The sequence below is a fragment of the Oncorhynchus kisutch genome, linkage group LG20 (assembly GCF_002021735.2).
Source record: "Oncorhynchus kisutch isolate 150728-3 linkage group LG20, Okis_V2, whole genome shotgun sequence".
Classification (NCBI taxonomy): Eukaryota; Metazoa; Chordata; class Actinopteri; order Salmoniformes; family Salmonidae; genus Oncorhynchus; species Oncorhynchus kisutch.
The window spans coordinates 11,822,299-11,844,103 of record NC_034193.2 but is presented as its reverse complement, the minus strand read 5'-3'; the positions used below and the strand labels follow the sequence as shown (position 1 = coordinate 11,844,103).

Below are 21,805 nucleotides of genomic sequence, written 5' to 3'. Positions count from 1 at the left end.
CTCTGAATCAGCGAGGTGTGGGGGGCTGACTTAATAGACATCCACATCATCGGTGCCCAGGGAACAGTAGGTTAAATGCCTTGTTCAGGGGAAGAGCAACAGATTTTTACCTTGTCACCTCAGGGATTCGATCCAGCAACCTTTCGGTTACTGGCCCAACACTCCTCAACAGGCTACACTGGGAAATACACAAATTAGGCTTTAACCATACAGTGTTAAAACAACAGCCCAAAATGAGTTACTGAAACACTATAGGTGTTAATTTCCTAACACTGAGAAAGTGCAACAGTGTAAGGACTAAGCAAATGATTCAACACTGAATAATTTGCTATGCATTGAAAGTGTTACCATATACATTGCCAAAACAAACATATAGAAATGTATCAAATCAATAATGATAGACATCTCTCTCTCTCTCTCTCTCTCTCAAGCCAGCTCCTCCCCTTACGATGAGGGCTGGGTACCACAGTCTCTCATCTACCTGTGCCCGCGTGAGTATGTTTATGGAGCACCGCACGTGCCCGCGCATCATTTTCTGACTGCACTAATCTGGAAGCTCTCTCATTGGGCTCGTGGCATCGCCTGGTGCCCGCGTGCCAGAAGACTACTGTCCCAATTTTTCAACTCAGGATAAGACATTTAAGTCTATATCGACGATTATACTAACTTTTAAATATTGTGTGAAAGTTCTGGCATATCGACGTTTTTGGGGACTCGGTGGCATCAGTCGGTTGCTTCGTTTTACATTAGGATAACCGTATTTTGATCTAGTCCATTTTTTTTCTCGAGAACGGTAAGTAGCCTTCACTCTAGGTTTCTCTGTATTGAATGTAGGCTACGTTTAGCCTGCTGTTATTGTTTTTCAAAGCTACAGTGCAGCCTGTGCATGTGAACTGCGTCAGTGTGTTGTTTGACAGGATGTGTGAGTGGGCACGGAGCTGCGCTGATAAAGGGGTGGTGGGGGGGGACAGAGTTGATTTGCCTCAGTGTGCTGATGGCTCAAGCTTCATCGTATTACAGGGGTGGATGTGTGCAGTATTAGTGATTATATTGATGAAGACGTTATAAGACATTCTAATAGATGATAAGGGGTTCCTAAAGTTTTCATGAAATGTGGTGTGTAGCAGCGGTGTGTGCGCGTGAGATGCGCGACAGCGCGGAACGTACTGTAGGCCTATCCTACCGCTGAACAGTGAATATGAGCGAAGTACGCCCCCTTGCCGGTGAACGCCCAGTCCGGATGCGGTCCCCTGCTCTCCTGTCCATCACTCTGTCAACGCCAGTTAAAACACCCCGACGGAGTTTTCCCATTCAAAGTCATAGAGTAAAGCAGAGGTTTTTAAACTAGGTTATTCATTTGAACTCTAACTCAGTTTAACTGTCCCTCTTTCCAGGATAACGAGGAGGAAGACACTTCGACCATGGTTGTGTTTACACAGAATGACTGAAACTATATTTCCAAAGAGCAACCGATGCGAGGGACAACGCGAGGGACGAGTACATTTATGGATGGTCTTGGTAGGGCACATTGGATCTCCATTACTGTGTGAATAGCCTACAATTGACTTTTGCTTCCAGGACTCTACCTTTCGTTCTTCCTTTTGGGTCTGGAGTTTGTGGTTCTGTCTCTCTGGGATTGTAGTTTTGAGGGAGAGTGTGGTGTCATGTCTTGGATATAGACCTTGCTATGAGTCTGGCGTGGAAAGTACCTCGTGGAAGGTGTGCAGCGGGCTACAGACTGGAAGGACTCGACATCGGCAACTGATAGGCTACCCCCGTTTTTACCGAGCGTAATGCACCTGGCATGAAGACAGAGAATGGATATTATTTGGGAACTATTTATTATTCTTCACGCCAATTTCATCATCTGTGTATCAGGTAAGTTTTCAGTCATTGATATTGGTGGGTCCGTTGTGAGACGGACAAAAGGGCAGGTGCATGAGAACGCAGGAAGGAAAATTGATAACGAAGTTGTGAAATGTTGCAGAAAACGTTGAAATGAATGAAAACCTTGTAATGAATGATGCACGCGGTCGATAGTCTGTTCAGTTGATAGGCCAATTGATATAGAATGAATTGATCGGAAACATTTGAGAACGAAGACATTTACAGATCAGAATCTGCCTGAAACTCGGATTTCACTTAGTTGTGGATGTCACTGGGAACAGATACAATAGGGCCGCCTTTAAGATTGTACCCCAAAATATGTTTTTGCTGTCTTTCATTATGTTCCGTATTGAATTATGCAAGTGTTATCAACTGATATCAACTCTGTCACCTGAACGAATGATTACACGAGGAGAGAGGTCGTGTGAGAATGATTTCGTTGAATGGGAAACAATTCATCAATATTATAATTTATTCGACAGATTTCTTTCATAGGTTTAGACTTGGAGCTGAAGTTTTCTAAATTTTTTCGTCAGGCGAAATCGAGGTTTATTTCGTTAAATTGTGAATGCAAAGTTTGAGGAAAATATCCTAGAACAGTATTACCACTACTGTTGAACTCTTATGACGAGACAGTTATCCTGTGCTACACGTGCATGAATAACCACCGTACTGATACGGGTTTCAGTGGAGTGGGCTAAATAGGAACGCATATGCACTGGTCCTGGCGCGATGGCTGTTCCAGAACTATTAGCTTACAGCTGTTAGACTGTTCATGTGAGTGGATAGGTGCTGCGTAGTAGATAGGAACAGTATTGACTTATCTTTATTATGTCAGGCTTGGAGCTAAAATATCAAATTAGTTCGAGTTCCATCGAAAGGGGTAATACTAGTGCGCGTCGGTGAGAGCTGTTTGGGTTGAAGCGCCGCTGGGCTGTACCATCATGCGTACCCCCGTTGACTATTAAATCAAATGCATTAGCTAGATCCATCATCAATGCAATGCAAGTCCACATGCCAACAATTTCTTATACCACCATTGGAGACGAATGTAATATTGTTTGCAGGGAACCTTTGCGTACAGTAGAGGCATATAGACTAGACTACCCGCCGGCTCTCATATCAAACTCCGATGATACTCGTACAACCTAATATTGAAGCAGGTACCCGTCAAGGGCTGAGTGCTGTACTTGAGAGGCATGTGCCCAATCATTCCCTGTGACGACCAGGGATGTGCGCAAAACCTCCCTCCTTCCCCTCCTCTCTGAGCGCATGTATTTACGCACGACTGTCGTTTGGAATTTCCACATCTCCCCTCGAGCCTGACTGCAAATGATGATTATAGGCTAGTTATAAACGACCACAGACGCACGTCCCTCCCCTCCTTCCCCTCCCCTTTATCTGTTTCCCCAATTTTTTTTAGGAGGGATGTGTGCAATAATTTGCTGTTCCTCTTGGGTCCGTAGTGAATGGACGTTATTACATTACACACGTTATTACAGACTTGCCAGTGTTGCTTTATGTATCAAATTGTAAAATATGTAGACGAGCTGCCAAAGATAATGCACATATAATCCCCCCCCCCCCTCTTTCGCACAGGCCTGCTATTTCCATGGTAACTCAAGTTTGATACCAGCGGGAATGTGGTTGAGGAGAGTAGCCTTGGAAAGGTTATCTTTAAACATGCCCAGACTGCTCTTTTCCGCAAAAGGTCATTGAAGACACACCATGATGATCAGTTTAAAGACATGCTCTTGAACCTTGGCAGCAAGTCTTTTTTTTAAACTTCCCACTTTGGGCTGGATGTGTCCATGTGTAATTCATACATGCATAATATATTAGCATAATTACTGTTTTACCTCAATTAGCCATGAAATTCCTAGTTTAAAAGCAACTGTTTTTGCCGGAGAGTACTACTTTCAGAACTTACTGCTTAAAAGTATACAAAATTACCAGAGAATGTCATCAATTATGTAAAAGGTTAAAGGTTTGAAAAAGTACAGTATTACATGGCTTAGTCTCCTAAAATGATACTGTGGGCACAACATAACGTAGTGCATAAAAATCATCTGTCCTCGGCTTGCAACACTCACTACTGGATTCCATACTGCCTCAGGAAGCAACTTCATCAAAACAACTGTTCTTCAGGAGCTTCATGAAATGGGTTTCCATGGCTGAGCTGCCGCACACAAGCCTAAGATCACCATGAGCAATGCCAAGCATCACTCTGGACTGATGAATTACGCTTCACCATCTGGCAGTCCGACGGACAAATCTTGGTTTGGACTAGGTTCCTTAGTTCCAGTGAAGGGAAATCTTAACGCTACAGCATACAATGACATTGTAGACAATTCTGTGCTTCCAACGTTTTGGTAACAGTCTGCCGGAAGTCCCTTTCCTGTTTTTCCATGACAATGCCCCCGTGCACACAACGAGGTCCATACATACATGGTTTGTTGAGATCGGTGGGAAGAACTTGACTGGCCTGCACAGACCCTGACCTCAAACCCATCAAACACCTTTTGGATGAATTGGAACGCAGACTGCAAGCCAGAATCAGTGCCCGAACTCACTAATTCTCTTAAGGCTGATTTGAAGCAAGTCACTGCAGCAATGCAGTAATATTCCAACGTTTAGTGGAAAGGCTTTCCAGAAGAGCGGAGGCTGTTATAGTAGCAAACGGGGGACCAACTCCATATTAATTACCACGATTTTGGAACTAGTAGGTGTCCACATACTGTCCACATCTCTCTCTCTCTCTCTCTCTCTCTCTCTCTCTCTCTCTCTCTCGTGCTCTCTCTCTCTCGTGCTCTCTCTCTCGTGCTCTCTCTCTCTCTCGTGCTCTCTCTCTCTCTCTCTCTCTCTCTCTCTCTCTCTCTCTCTCTCTCTCTCGTGCTCTCTCTCTCTCTCGTGCTCTCGCTCTCTCTCTCTCGTGCTCTCTCTCGTTCTCTCGCTCTCTCTCTCTCTCTCTCTCTCTCTCTCGTGCTCTCTCTCTCGTGCTCTCTCTCTCTCTCTTTCTCTCTCTCTCTCTCTCTCTCGTGCTCTCTCTCTCTCTCTCTCTCTCCCTCGTTCTCGGGAGATGTAGGGATTTGGAGCTGGTTTGACTGAAGCATCACCTCCTAATATTGCACAGGTGTCTGGAATCAAACGGTTCTCCGCTCTTCTAATTCCCCCAGCCCCATCCATTCTCCCCTAAAAGGACTAGGCTCATATTGGCAGTTATTAGTCTCAAGGATGTTGTAAAAGGTTCCTCTATTATTCAATCCCCTATATAACAGACTGGGTCATGAACCTGGGTTGCTCACTCGACTCAAGGTTGAATTAGCCCACTGAGTCAAAGCTGTTTTCGCTGTGAGGTCTCATGCAAGATTACTCGTTACATGGTCGTAGTTTCCTGAAGCACATCTGTTACACGCTAACATTTAACACGATCCACGCTTCCACTTGGCGGATCTCCGAGTGTGAATGTTGTCATTTCCAATGCAACCGTTGTCTTCTTTGTTTTCCTGCCCGTCTGAGTTTTACAGACACCAGATACAGTCCATCCATCATCAGTAGGCCTATAGCCTCTAACAGAGGGGGATAAACACACCCTTGGGTCAATACAGTGATCCAAGACATCCTCTGAATATAATACATACAGCAAAACATGTTAGATGGGTCACTGGCTTACTGTAGAACATCTCTCTCCCCTAGGTCTGGATTGGAAGAGAATAAAGCATTACCCATGTGCACATGTATTAATCCAGTAATTACATGGGGTCAAAGCAGACAATTATATGTGTTTGAAAACTCAGTAATGTTGGTAGTTAAGTCCGTGTGTAAGTAGAAATGTCCAACTTGGGCCGTCTAATTATTCCAGTCTCCCAATTGGTTTGTTCATCAACCCGTCTCCCCTGCAACCCTGCTTACTTGAATAATGTGCTCTTAGTCAATGTACCTTGTAGATTGTTTGAAGCTCTAAATGGGAAAATGACAGACAATTGCTGACCACACAAACTGCATATTCACTATGTAGTTGCGCAGGGTAATGGGTCTGACAAACACAAAAGGCTTCTAAAACAATCCATCTCTCTAAACTGAATCATTTCCATGTTCCATAAGATTACAGTCTATATAACTTCAACAGATAAATACTATTTCATACCTTCCCCCTGTACAGCAGTAGTAACTGCCTATCATACTCATATCCACGCTCCCCATGGTTGGAGAGGATAGAGATGAACAGTTTAAACCCATTCACTTCAATTAAAACCCATTCACTTCAATTAGTTACTGACTGAGAACTGTGATAGTTGAATGCTGCTGTTTACTCTTCCGGCTAAAGAGCGTCTCTCATTCGTTTAGAGGAGAGGCATTTACTCTACCATTAAAAATCAGAGCAGCATTCATGCATTCTCCAGCACAGCGGCTAAAACGCCACTAATTCACCGGCTTTAATTCAAAAGTTCAACATGGGACTCCTTCACTTTCATGTTGGAGGCTCATTTGGGTGACTGCAGGAGGCCTAAATCTCTCTCACTCGCTCTATCGTTTCCTCCCACTCCCTCCCTCTCTCTGAAGTAGGCACAATACCTTTGTGAAAGGTACATCTAATATTTTTATTAATTTGCATGATTTTATTCCTGTCTGTAGCCTGGTAGAATTTATTTAAGTGTTGATAAAGCGTTTAAGCAAGGTTTTAATTGGTATTTTATGTCCCTGAAGCAATACTCTGTGTATTGCTCTGTGTAGACGCTTCAGTCCCATATGACTGGATACACAGGGATACTCCAGTTCCTGTGTTCTCTCAGTGGGAAACCAGTCTGTGTGTTAAAAGGGTATTCATTAAAAAAAACTCTTTATTGTCTCGTAGTCTTTTCTCTTTGGTCTATGTTTGAGAAGGTTAAGGTGGTTGAAGTTGAAGATAGTTGACAGTTGGAATGATATATATATGGATACATTCATACATTCATCTGGAACACTGTAATATTCATAGAATAGGTTTGTACGGATATCGGGAAACTGTGAGAAACAAACAGATTTGTTTTCCAGCGTTTTAGTTTTTTTTCTCCAAAGTGAGATCATAAAATAATTACTGCGCTTGCTGCTTATTTATTGTGCTCTGTTTGTTCTTTACTTCGCTGGAAAACAAATCTGTTTGTTTCTCACAGTTTCCCGATATCCGTACAAACCTATTCTATGAATATTACAGTGTTCCAGATGAATGTATGAATGTATCCATATATATATCATTCCAACTGTCAACTATCTTCAACTTCAACCACCTTAACCTTCTCAAACATAGACCAAAGAGAAAAGACTACGAGACAATAAAGAGTTTTTTTTTAATGAATACCCTTTTAACACACAGACTGGTTTCCCACTGAGAGAACACAGGAACTGGAGTATCCCTGTGTATCCAGTCATATGGGACTGAAGCGTCTCCGTGCTGCTGGGGTCTGCAGTCAACCTGTCCTCCCTGACTGTGTGTCTCAAACCAACATCCCCACTCCTGTCCCTAACCGCCTCTGCCTGTCTGGACCGCATGGCCACTGTGTGAGTGTGTGAGTGAGTGAGTGAGAGAGAGAGAGAGAGTGTTTTTTTTGGCATGGTGTGTGTGTGTGCCACTTAGATCACCCTCTCTGTCAAGTCTATCAGCCTGTCAGAATGACACGACCTCCACACAGCTGTAATTTACTAGAGGGAGCTGTTTGTTTGTGTATGTGACTGGAGCAGAGCGTGGTTTAACTGCCAAAACAGCACAGGGCCTCACCATGGTACCACATTGCAGGGTAGCATGAGTAATGTGCAAGCACATAAGCAAGCACTGATAGCCACCGTATAATAATTGCACACACACACACACACACACACACACACACACACACACACACACACACACACACACACACACACACACACACACACACACACACACACACACACACACACACACACACACACACATAAGCAAGCACTGACAGCCACTGTATAATAATTGCACACACACACACACACACATACATACACACACACACACACACACACACACACACACGCACACACACACACACACACACACACACACACACACACACACACACACACACACACACACACACACACACACACACACACACACACACACACACACACACATAAGCAAGCACTGATAGCCACCATATAATAATTGCACACACACACACACACACACACACACACACACACACACACACACACACACACACACACACACACACACACACACACACACACACACACACACGTCACTCTCCACAGTGTCCCAATTCGCCTCCACAGCCCTGTCAGGAACGCAAACTCTCCAGTCACTAATCTGATAATCCTGTGCAGATGTGTGTCCAGTAATGGGGATATAACGCAGGGTGTACTTTACTGTCTGTGTGGGAGTGTGTGAGAGAGACAGAGCCAGACAGTATTCAGCCTACTATAGTATCCTCTTTCAGTATCCTGATGCAGTTGTTTTTGTTTACCCTTCTTCCGTGATAATTGGTGATCACGCCTGTAACACAAATACACAATTTGCACACTATGCAGTCTCTTGACACAACCAGGTGTGTGCTGGCACTAAGTATTATACCACAATAATATAGTTTGCACACTATGCAGTCTCTTGACACAACCAGGTGTGTGCTGGCACTAAGTATTATACCACAATAATATAGGAAAGAGGAGCCAGAATGCAACAGAATACTGATTATTGCTCCCATCTGTCACATGCAATTATGATATCTTTTTCATAATGATGTACCAAATACTCCAATCTACAGAATAAACCAAAAAACCACTTCAACTACAATAACATTCTGAGTAACAGGTTACAGATTTGTTTCTCTTCTTGCTATGACATTGATATATTGTTGTTTATGTACCTTTGTTGAATGCACTGACTGTCAGTCACTCTGGATAAGAGTATAACTGTATTGTACTCTACTGTATTGTATTGTACTATTCTCTACTTTTCTTTATTGTACTGTGTACTGTAATTTACTGTACTCTGCTGTGCTTTCCTGTACTGTAACTGTGCTGTCCAAACTTGTGAAACATAGATGTCTATGATTGGTTAATCAAGGCTGGTCCGGATTGCACAAAAAAATATATATGAAAAAATGAATGCCATCGTAAAATGCTTAGTGGGAAGCACCTTGACTATAGAACATCCCACACATCTAAAAGCAGGACCAGTGGAATTCTGGGGCTAGTATAAGGAGATTCCACTATATTGCTTAGGCTACCAGTCATGATGTTTCACGGTCGTGGCTGCCATCCCATTTTTGACACTTTTTATGGCCACTGAATCTCACATATGTACCGTCCTTTGTTTCAGAATAGCTAAGCAGGTAGTACCAATGTGTAGAAAAACACAGTTTGAGTTTTCTCTTCAGATCCACTTTTGGATCCAGGTAGACCCATTAAGAAGTGTAATCCAGGTAGACCCATTAAGAAATGTAATCCGGGTAGACCCATTAAGAAGTGTAATCCAGGTAGACCCATTAAGAAATGTAATCCGGGTAGACCCATTAAGAAGTGTAATCCAGGTAGACCCATTAAGACGTATAATGCAGGTAGTCTAATTAAGAGGTGTAATCCAGGTAGACCCATTAAGAAGTGTAATCCAGGTAGACCCATTAAGAAGTGCAATCCAGGTAGACCCATTAAGAAGTGCAATCCAGGTAGACCCATTAAGAAGTGCAATCCAGGTAGACCCATTAAGAAGTGCAATCCAGGTAGACCAATTAAGAAGTGTAATCCAGGTAGACCCATTAAAAGGTGTAATCCAGGTAGACCCATTAAAAGGTGTAATCCAGGTAGACCCATTAAAAGGTGTAATCCAGGTAGACCCATTAAGAAGTGTAATCCAGGTAGACCCATTAAGAAGTGTAATCCAGGTAGACCCATTAAAAGGTGTAATCCAGGTAGACCCATTAAAAGGTGTAATCCACGTAGACCCATTAAGAAGTGTAATCCAGGTAGACCCATTAAGAAGTGTAATCCAGGTAGACCCATTAAGAAGTGTAATCCAGGTAGACCCATTAAGAAGTGTAATCCAGGTAGACCCATTAAGAAGTGCAATCCAGGTAAACCAATTAAGAAGTGTAGATGTTCTGAATCTTGCCACTGGACTAGAAGTACCACCTTTGTGGTTTTCAAACGCAATCGTTACCACAATAGAGGAAAGCAAAGATGTCCATTTGCAATTTCTCAATTGCTGATGGATGGAAGGACGCCTTTCAAAACCCTTTTTAAAGTGAATCGTTTCTTTGCTAATTGATGAAAAACAATAGAAAGAAAACGTTTCTTTAATGTCTCTGTTAAAAACAGCAACACTTTTCAAGACAGAGAGAGAGACGGAGTTGATCTATTTATCTCCTAGAACCCTCAAACTCAACTCTGGACCTCGAAGCCAGTTCCACTGCATTTTCTTTCATTCTTCCCCTTTAATCAGGGACTGATTTAGACCAGGAACACCAGGTGTGTGCAATTCATTATCAGGTAGAACAGGAAACCAGCAGGCTCTGGACCTCGTAGAGTAAGAGTTGAGTACCCCTGCCCTAGAGCTTTCTCTTCGGCGATACCGTATATTGATATGAACCCAATTTTACATGTCGTCGGCCCTGTTTTTTAAACCGGCGACCCAGTGGTTTCTGGCCAGCCTCTTTATCCCGACTCGCTAATCTATAGGCTACCTGGCAAAACACTCCTGGCCCGCTATCTATGCTATAGCAAAGCACCCAATTCCCAGCTAGCCCATCGTATAGAGAACAACCTGTCTGTGGAGGCAGCCAAAGAAGATTGAGAAAGATTGAGGAGTGTTAGGAAGTCTCTCACGCGTAGCATATTGCTCGCTGCATTTTGGTATAGGAAAGCAAATGCAGATGCTTTGGCTTGATTGAGAGTGTCCTCGAGGGGATGGGCCCCTGACACACACACACAGCTGGGGCCATTATAGGGCCCCACAAACAGGAGTGTGAGTGATAATTGTCTCATAAGTCAATAAGCACAGCTGTCGAAAAGGTCAAGTTTCATTTATGGACAGATGCGTGTCGCTACTGTCTCACTCAGATTACCCCCCCCCTCTCTCTCTCTCTCTCTCTCTCTCTCTCTCTCTCTCTCTCTCTTTATATATATATATATATATCCTCCTCTATCCTTCCCACCCCCCTCTCTCTCACACACACACACACACTCTCTCTCTCTTTATCTTTCTCTGTTTCTTTCTGCATGGCTGAGCAGGTGGATTGCCACGGTGTCGTGCTGAATATTAATGGCAGAGTTATATGAAAAGTGTTTATTTACAGAGCCTCTTTGCATTTATAGGGTGTTGACAGGGACAGGCCAGGCTAGGCCGGGGTAGGCTGAGAGCACAGGGACAGGCCAGGGTAGGCCCGGGGAAGGCTAGGCCGGGATAGGCCGGAGTAGGCCGGACTCAAAGGGACAGGCCAGGCTGGGGTAGGCCGGAGGGACAGGCTTGGCCGGGGTAGGCCGGACTCACAGGGACAGGCCAGGATGGGGTAGGCCGGAGGGACAGGCTGGGCCGGGGTAGGCCGGACTCACAGGGACAGGCCAGGATGGGGTAGGCCGGAGGGACAGGCTGGGCCGGGGTAGGCCGGACTCACAGGGACAAGCTAGGGCTGGGTAATATGGCCAAAATATCATATCATGGTATTTGAAAAATGTTTAACGGTATGACTGTATTTTATGTTTTTTATTAATACAAGTTCTACATTTGCTTTATGAGTAGTGTGTTACCCTACGGTGGCAACACATATATTCTAAATGATTTCAGTGCGTCTTTCTCCATTCTGATTGTTTTATACTGTTAAATTCAACTTCAACCTAAAATAATTTCCAGCATTTCCATCAATTTCTGCATTTCCTGCATTCAGTTGAGATCATTTCCAAACTGCCACGATATGTGTAAAAATAGTAGGCCTTATTTTTTACCAAATGTTGCAATTTTGATTTAAATCAAAATACTTGAGTGAACTTTTGAAATCATGGAAATAGAATGTTTATTATAATTCTAGAGCTGGAATATAAATAATAGTGGGCACTTTGAATACAGTGTTGTTTGGCATGACAACGAATGAAAATGCCATGGACAAGTTATTGTGACCGGGTAGGAACCAAAGTGATGTTCAGTATTTCATAGGGGACCCTATAATCTTTGGCTACATTAAATCTTTATTCATATAACCTACACAACTCTAGGGAGTTTTTCCTAGCCACCGTGCTTCTACACCTGCATTGCTTGCTGTTTGGGGTTTTAGGCTGGGTTTCTGTACAGCACTTTGAGATATCAGCTGATGTACGAAGGGCTATATAAATAAATTTGATTTGATTTGATTTGATTTGACATATTCCTGCTTCCTCTTTGATTTAGAAGATGTTGTTGCACAAACAACATGCTGATATAAGCCTCCACCCTTACTGGTACCAGGCTGTATTAGCTAGCTACATTTGCTCTGACTCAGTACTTTTATTAGCTAGCCAGCTAACTAGCGATTAGCATTAGTGGCTAACAGGATTTAGCTTAATTTGCTAAGAAAATACAAACTAGCTGTTTGCAGATGTAAGAAACACAAACTAATATTGTAATTATATAACTCATGTGGTTTTATATTAAGATCAAATTGGAAGCAACATCGTTGTCACATTGTTGCATGTGCAGCATTGACCATGCAGACTGAACTAAAGTATCTCGTGGTCAAGCAACAACAAATGCGCTCCTTGAGTATAACAGGGTGGGACTAGGTCTGTGTGGAAGTGGCATGGAGAGAGAGAGAGAGAGCGGGGAGGGATGACTCAAGTAGTGGAGTAAACTATAAAAATGGAAGTTACACACAGCGTATCATATTTAACAAACCAAACATTAAAATACCGTTATAGAAGTTAAAGTAAAATCCCAAACCGGTCTGTGCATATATACCGGTATATAGTAAAATACGGTACACCACCCAGCCCTAGGACAAGCCAGGCTGGGGTAGGCCGGACACACAGGGTTCTTGAGTATGAGAGAATAGTTGGTTTTGTGTGTCAGCACTAGCAACCCCCCGCTCTAGAAGTCATCATACTGCTTGGACTGCAGGTTTCTGTCCTGGATTCCTGTTAAGTAGCAGTTAGCTGATAGCCATCATGAAAGCAGAGCAGGCTAATGCTAGCAGTGCTAGCTAACCAGTGTTTTATCCATGGCTGGGCACAAATGCATCAGGTGTGAGAGGTTTTCCATACAGTCACAAGATGAATATAAGCAGGAATTTGGAAAAGGCACAGGGATTTGTCTGCCCTAAATGCAACACCATCAAGCAGCTTAGGGATGAGATGCTCCTGCTTTCTAAGTAGACCTAGTGACTAGTGACGTGCCTTTAATTAATGTGATGACTGTTGTTTATCAAATAATGACCAACTATGATTAATTGTTACCAGATTAAATTAATCAATTAACTCATTAGTAATTTGGGGCACCATGGAATAAGTTGTTTAACGAGTTACCATCTCCCAAATTAAAGTTATATATCGATAACAGTCACTTATTAATCATTACCGCATATCAGTCTCATTGTTTAAGTCGCAAACATCTTGAATCTGCACAAACACCGAGTCGTACTGATCATTCTGTACCACACAAATTGATTTGATTATTTATTTACTAACAAACTAAATGATAACACAGGATACACACACACACACACACACACACACACACACACACACACACACACACACACACACACACACACATGGTATAGGTAATTGGTTAGAAACGTAATACGATGAAAACAGGTCCCTAGCGGACTAACACAATATGACACTTGTTACAAAGGAAGGAGAGTTAAAGAGAGAGAAAGGAAGTGAAAGAGAAAAAGACACTTGGATATATTTGGGAACTACGCTCACAGTAATCCTAATACCTTGCCCCGAACTGGCGCTCTTATGGGTAAGAAGTAATGCATGTATTTACAGTTGAAGTCGGATGTTTACATACAATTAGGTTGTAGTCATTAAAACTTGTTTTTCAACCACTCCACAAATGTCTTGGTAACAAACCATTGTTTTGGCAAGTTGGTTAGGGTCATCTACTTTGTACATGACTCAAGTCATTTTTCCAACAACTGTTTACAGACAGATTATTCCACTTACAATTCACTGTATCACAATTCCAGTGGGTCAGAAGTTTACATACACTAAGTTGACTGTGCTTTTAAACAGCTTGGAAAATTCAAGAAAATGATGTCATGGCTTTAGAAGCATCTGATAGGCTAATTTACATAATTTGAGTCAATTGGAGGTGTACCTGTGGATGTATTTCAAGGCCTACCTTCAAACTCAGTGCCTCTTTGCTTGACATCATGGGGAAATCAGCCAAGACCTCAGAAAAAAACAATTATAGACCTCCACAAGTCTGGTTCATCCTTAGGAGCAATTTCCAAAGGCCTGAAGGTACCACGTTAATCTGTACAAACAACAGTATGCAAGTATAAACACCATGGGACCACGCAGCCGTCATACCGCTCAGGAAGGAGACGCGTTCTGTCTGCTAGAGATTTAGTTACTTTGGTGCGAAAAGTGCATATCAATCCCAAAGGACCTTGTGAAGATGCTGGAGGAAACAGGTACAAAAGTATCCTTATCCACAGTAAAATTAGTCCTATATCGACATAACCTGAAAGGCCGCTCAGCAAGGAAGAAGCCACTGCTCCAAAACTGTCATAAAAAAGCCAGACTACGGTTTGCAACTCCACATGGGGACAAAGATTGCACTTTTTGGAGAAATGTCCTCTGGTCTGATGAAACAAAAATAGAACTGTTTGGCTATAATGACCATTGTTATGTTTGGAGGAAAAAAGGGGAGGCTTGCAAGCCGAAGAACAGCATCCCAACCGTGAAACACGGGGGTGGCAGCATCATGTTGTGGGGGTGCTTTGCTGCTTGAGGGACTGCTGCACGTCACAAAATAGATGGCATCATGAGGTTGGAAAATTATTTGGATATGTAGACAGCATCTCAAGTCATCAGTCATGAAGTTAAAGCTTGGTCGCAAATGGGTCTTCCAAATGGACAATGACCCAAAGCATACTTCCAAAGTTGTGGCAAAATGGCTTAATAAGGAAATCGAAGTCAAGGTATTGGAGTGACCATCACAAAGCCCTGATCTCAATCCCATAGAACATTTGTGGGCAGAACTGAAAAAGTGTGTGTGTGCAAGGAGGCCTACAAACCTGACTCAGTTACACTAGCTCTGTCAGGAGGAATGGGCCAGAATTCACCCAACATATTGTGGGAAGCTTGTGGAAGGCTACCCGAAACATTTGACCCAGGTTAAACAATTTAAAGGCAATCCTACCAAATACTAATTGAGTGTATGTAAACATCTGACCCACCTGGAATGTGATGAAAGAAATAAAAGCTGAAATGAATCATTCTCTCTACTATTATTCTCACATTTCACATTCTTAAAATAAAGTGGTAATCCTAATTTACCTAATACCTGGAATTTTCATGGATTAAATGTCATGAATTGTGAAAAACTGAGTTTATATATTTGGCAAAGGTGTATGTAAACTTCCGACTTCAACTGTACGTGTTGAAGGTCTTGGTGGTGTATCTCAGTTGCACCCAGGACTTCATGAAAAGGGTTCCGCTTTGTGAAAAGAGTCCTACTGGGCCTTCTCCTTAGTTCGTACGTGTAAGGCTCTGATTGTCCACAAGAGGTCACAATGTCCTTCGCCTTAGTTGTCTGTGTTTACTTTCACTCGTTCTGGAAGAGTGGTCTTCTGAGTTGTGATGAGAGCAGTGTGGTCGACGATGATATGAAGAGAATAACCGGATGATGCTACTTAAATTCACTTTCTTAGATACAGTACTTAGAAGAGCTTCTCAACCGTAACATTGATTGTTAGAAAGGCTACTTCTTCAACTCGTGTTGATTTCCAGGGTCGTGGTCGATGGAGACCTAGGTGCAGCTTGAATCCTTCTCGTCTGATATGTTAATTCTGAACTCAGTCTTTCATACACTTGGGTAAAAGTGGCGTTTCCGTCATACTGACACGCTCTCTGAGCTCCCTCGGGCGTGGCTAGTTACGTGGCAAAACATCAAAAACTTTAATCTCGTTGGAAAACTAAAATCACATTTCTATATTAACAAAAGTATTCTCTTCATCCTCGATATTTCCTACCAAGCGTAAAGGATTTAAACCTGATATACACAGTGTGAAAGCTCTTCAAGTTACAATATTATATCACTTTTGTAAAAATGTTAATGACATCACAAAATAAGACATTAATGTCCTATAGACCATCCCTCATCATTCCCCACATTCAGATGTTGAACTATATTGTTCCAGTGTTCACTTTTGGACTTATAACAAAGGAATTCCATTCACCAATACTAGAGACCAAAAGGAGTCATCTGCTGCCTAAAATGTACAACTGATGTGAGGTGTCATAAAACCCCCACACCAATCCCTCCTCCCATCTGCGGGTGTGAGGGCTCTGTAGATGCTGATCCATTGTAACCTGATCTGTGGATCCTCACAGGAGAGTCACTTGCTGTAACCCAGGCAAACCAAATCTCAGTTTTAAATTCCTCATATAGCAAAGATGCCGATGAGTTGGGCGGCGTTGATCTGTCCAAATCCAACGGACAGATATTAAGCTCAACTCCACGGCCCATGGGAGACTGGACATTCGCAAGGCGGGGGAGATCGGTGAGGCCGTCTGGCCACCCTTCATCTATCCGTGAAGATCCAATCCAGCTTTCAAACAGCTTTGCCCCACTTGAGACAGGCCTACCAGCCCTGGGAGTCAGCATGGATCCTGGTTTTATACAAACAGCCGGCAGCCGCCCAGTGGCACCCTCCCCCACTGCCACCACAGTTCACGACCACCATCATTGTGGGCAGCTCGATGGTGAGAGACAGTGTCTGATCCACTGTCACCCAGGAGCCCGTGTCCATGACATCAACTTTCTCCTGCCAACAGTTCTGGCCAACTACTCCGATACTGACACCAACGTCACTCATGTTTTAACAACCTTTGTTTTTGAATGAACAACCTTTTTTTAAACACCCTCGCTAACACATGGAGGAGAATAATGATCTCTGGCCCCCTCCCGTGCTACCGAAGGGGTGCGGAACTTTACAGCCGACTCTTTGCACGGAAAGAGCACCTGAATAAACTTTGCAACGAAAGGAATGTCTCTTTTTGTGACAACTTTGATTTGCTGTGGGAGCAACCAGTACTTTTGAAAAGCGATGGGATTCATCCTAACTGCAGGGGTTCCAGGATTATTTCCAGCAACATCGCTGTTTTAGAGACTGACAGACAGGGTCTGGTAGTGCTCCAGTTCTCCCTGTCAGAATAAGCAACAGAGGACTTGAAAACCTTATCAACTCCTGTAGAAATGGTACTATAGTTATTGTGAGTAACCTAATTTATGTTCCTTTACCTCTGCTTTCTAGTGAGTTTATACAAACTGCTATCGCCTACCATTCGGATAGATTGGAGAATGTCAGAAAACGTGGTTGTAACATTAGTCATTTGGTTGTTATTCCATTGGTTACCTCGCAGCAGATGTCCCAGGGGCAGAGTGGCCCACGCTCATTGAATATGGCGCTTTTAAATGTTAGAGCTATCAAAAAATCCTCTCAACTGTAAGAGTATTTCATTTGGCGACTTTTGGTCTTTTGAGCATCATGCTATACTGTTCAAATGTCATCAACCAGTGCTGGCCATAACCCTGTATAGGCCACCAAAGCACTGTCCCAGTTTCATTACTGATTTATCTGAACTATTGTCTATTGTACTTGATAACTATGTTACAATTATTGTGTTGGGCGATTTTAATATTCAGGTTGACAAAGAGACTGATATTCATGTTGACAAAGAGACTGACTCCAAGACCATTGAATGTATTCATCTTTTGAGCTCTATGGACTTCATCTAACATGTTACTGGGCCCACCCATAACCGTGGCCATACTCTAGGCCTGGTTATTACCAAGGGGCTTTCTACTAGGCCCACCCATAACTGCGGCCGTACTCTGGACCTGGTTATTACCAAGGGGCTTTCTACTGGGCCCACCCATAACTGCGGCCGTACTCTGGACCTGGTTATTACCAAGGGGCTTTCTACTAGGCCCACCCATAACTGCGGCCGTACTCTGGACCTGGTTATTACCAAGGGGCTTTCTACTGGGCCCACCCATAACCACGGCCATACTCTGGACCTGGTTATTACCAAGGGGCTTTCTACTAGGCCCACCCATAACCACAGCCGTACTCTGGACCTGGTTATTACCAAGGGGCTTTCTACTGGTCCCACCCATAACCACAGCCGTACTCTGGACCTGGTTATTACCAAGGGGCTTTCTACTAGGCCCACCCATAACCACAGCCGTACTCTGGACCTGGTTATTACCAAGGGGCTTTCTACTGGTCCCACCCATAACCACAGCCATACTCTGGACCTGGTTATTACCAAGGGGCTTTCTACTGGGCCCACCCATAACCGTGTCCATACTCTGGACCTGGTTATTACCAAGGGGCTTTCTACTGGACCTGGTTATTACCAAGGGGCTTTCTACTGGACCTGGTTATTACCAAGGGGCTTTCTACTGGACCTTGTTATTACCAAGGGGCTTTCTACTGGACCTGGTTTTTACCAAGGGGTTTTCTACTGGACCTGGTTATTACCAAGGGGCTTTCTACTGGACCTGGTTATTACCAAGGGGCTTTCTACTGGACCTGGTTATTACCAAGGGGCTTTCTACTGGGCCCACCCATAACCGTGTCCATACTCTGGACCTGGTTATTACCAAGGGGTTTTCTACTGATATATCCTCTATTGTTGATGTTGCTTTATCTGATCAACACTGTGTTTTTTTTACAACCTTGTTGCCCATAGCACAGTGTAATACTGAACACATTATTAAGAAACACTATCTTACCTCTGAAGTTGCTACAGATTTTATTGAGTGTATGAACAACACTCCACCACCTATTCTGCCTTCCTCTTGTGAGGATTTAGTTTATAACTTTAATAACAAATGAGAGGCGACCATTGATGCCATAGCTCCAATAAAGTTGAAAAAGGACACATCCAAATGGAGAGCCCATTGGATGAGTGGGGAAACTAATCAATTAAAGAGAAATTGCAGAAAGGCAGAGCAGAAGTGGAGAAAGTCAAAGTTGCAGGTCCATTATGATATTCTGAGAGAGCAACTTGGCATATATAACAAAGCAATTACAAATGCCAGATGGGGCTCATTTCTCTAACTTGATCACTATTAATCAGAGGAGTGCTCTTCTCGACCATTGATGGACTGATAAATCCTTCCCCTGCAAACCTATCTGAACTTTCATCCACATCTAAATGTAATGAGTTTGCAGCATATTTCAGAGATAATATAACCAACATTAGGCTGGGTATCAGTCAATCAAGACCCGATGAGAAGTTTGATGATACACTATATATACAAAAGTATGTCGACACCCCTTCAAATGGGTGGATTCTGCTATTTCAGCCACACACGTTGCTGACAGGTGTAGAAAATTGAGCATATAGCCATGCAGTCTCCATAGACAAATATTGGCAGTAGAATGGCACAGTCTTAGGATGCAACCTTTCCAACAAGCCAGTTTGTTATTGTGAAGTGGAAACGTCTAGGAGCAACAATGGCTCAGCCACAAAGTGGTAGGCCACACAAGCTCACAGAATGGGTTCACCGAGTGCTGAAGAGCGAAGCGGTGTGGAAGAACTTGACTGGTCCGCACAGAGTCCTGACCTCAACCCCATCGAACAACTTTGGGATGAATTGGAAAGCTGACTTCGAGCCAGGCCTAATCGCCCAACCTCATTAATGCTCTTGTGGCTGAATGGAAGCAAGTCCCTGCAGTAATGTTCCAACATCTAGTGGAAAGACTTCCCAGAAGAGTGGAAGCTGTTATGGCAGCAAAAGGGGGACTAACTCCATATTAATACCCATGATTTTGGATTGAGATGTTCGATGAGCTGGTGTCCACATACTTGTGTTTAAGTAGTGTATGTTCCCTAGCCTACCACGCAAAGGCAGTATGGATTTATTTTCCCTGGTTGACACAGACATGCTCATGAAGTGATATCACGACTTTAGCCTTCTACCTGCCGTCTCGATCCCATCCCCACCACCTTCTTCAAAAAATATCTGAAGAAGTGCAAGCTATTGTTAATCACTCCCTGTTCACAGGCACTTTCCCCACTGCGCTAAACACTGCTATGGTGAAAGCCCTTCTGAAGAAAAGGAATCTAGATTCTTCAGCAATTTTTCGGACAATCTTGAACCTTTCATTCTTAAACAAAATTCTGGAGTTATTGGTGTTCAAACAGAAAAAATATTTTTTACTACCAACTGCATTTTTGAAAAATGACAATTTGGTTTTCGTGCCCACCACAGCACAGAGACAGCCTTAGTTAACGAGGTAAATGATCTTAGAGCCAACACAGATGCCATACAGCTCTCTGTCCTTGTACTCTTAGATTTAAGTGCTGCATTCAACACTGTTGATCATGATGTCCTTCTGGACACACTGGAGAGGTTGGTTGGTCTCTCCGGGTCCAATTCTATATTGGTTTAGGAACTATTTAACTGGTTGAGAGTTTTTTGTCACCCTTGGTGAACATAAGTCAGAGAAAATACACATCACGCGGTGTTCCACAAAGTTCAATTTTGGGTCCAGTACTGTTCAGTTTATATACAGTATGTTACCCCTTGGCAGCGTTATCAGAAAGCACAACATTGATGTTCACTGCTGTGCAGACAATACACAACTTTACATTTCTGTGTCAGTGGAGGAGTTTAGCTCCACTGATAAATTATTAGACTGTATTAGTGATTTAAATAGCAAAATCAAGAAATGACCAAGGGAACTTATTCTTGGAGCCAAAGCACTGAAAGAGAATCTGGCAATACATTTTAATTCACAGGCAATAAGGATGAAACGAGGTAAAAAATATTTAAAAAATGTTTGTAAATCGAGGTGTTATTTTAGATTCTGAACTAAGTTTCGAATCACACATCAGTAATGTGACCAAAATAACTTTTTACCAGCTGAGGGACATTGCCAAGGTGTGGCCGTTTATCTCAGGCTGATACAGAGAAACTCATCCATGCTTTTATTACAAGTATGCTTGACTACTGTAATGCTCTCCTGTCTGGTCTACCCAAGAAAGCCATTGGTCAACTGCAAAACATACAGAATGCTGCAGCACGGGTACTGACCAAGACCAGACGGGGACAGGCATTACACCGGTTTTAAGGTCTCTGCACTGGCTGCCTGTGAGTTTTAGAATGAATTAAAAAAATATTCTATTGGTTTTTAAATCAATCCACGATTGTGCACCCCAATACATGTCAGACATGATTTTAAGTTATGTACCCAGTAGGTCCCTCAGGTCCTCTGGCACTGGCCTTTTAACTATCCCAAAGCCTAGGACCAAGAGGCATGGAGAGGCAGCCTTTAGCTATTATGCCCCCAGCCTCTGTAATAGCCTGCCAGAGAACCTGAGGGAGACCAAGAGGCATGGTCAGGCAGCCTTTAGTTACTATGTCCCCAGCCCTCTGCCAGAGAACCTGAGGGAGACCAAGAGGCATGGAGAGGCAGCCTTTAGTTATTATGACCCCAGCCTCTGGAATAGCCTGTCAGAGAACCTGAGGGAGACCAAGAGGCATGGAGAGGCAGCCTTTAGTTACTATGTCCCCAGCCCTCTGCCAGAGAACCTGAGGGGGACCAAGAGGCATGGAGAGGCAGCCTTTAATTATTATGACCCCAGCCTCTGGAATAGCCTGCCAGAGAACCTGAGGGAGACCAAGAGGCATGGTCAGGCAGCCTTTAGTTACTATGTCCCCAGCCCTCTGCCA

General features: G+C 43.3%; 1 protein-coding gene across 3 annotated transcripts in view; it reads left to right on the top strand.

Annotated features, from left to right (window-relative positions):
• The first annotated feature begins 523 nt into the window (after positions 1-523).
• The window catches only part of LOC109866028 (carbonic anhydrase-related protein 10), a 330,920-nt gene continuing 309,638 nt past the window's right edge, over positions 524-21,805 (top strand). The window contains exons 1-2 of one of the 3 annotated variants that reach the window (XM_031799279.1): positions 524-793; positions 1,395-1,878. In XM_031799279.1, coding sequence (XP_031655139.1) covers positions 1,818-1,878 — 61 coding nt within the window. In that variant the 5' untranslated portion in view covers positions 524-793; positions 1,395-1,817. Of the gene's footprint in view, positions 794-1,271; positions 1,879-21,805 lie in introns of those variants that run through there. The other 2 variants (XM_031799280.1, XM_020454566.2) reach the window with 2 other exon arrangements.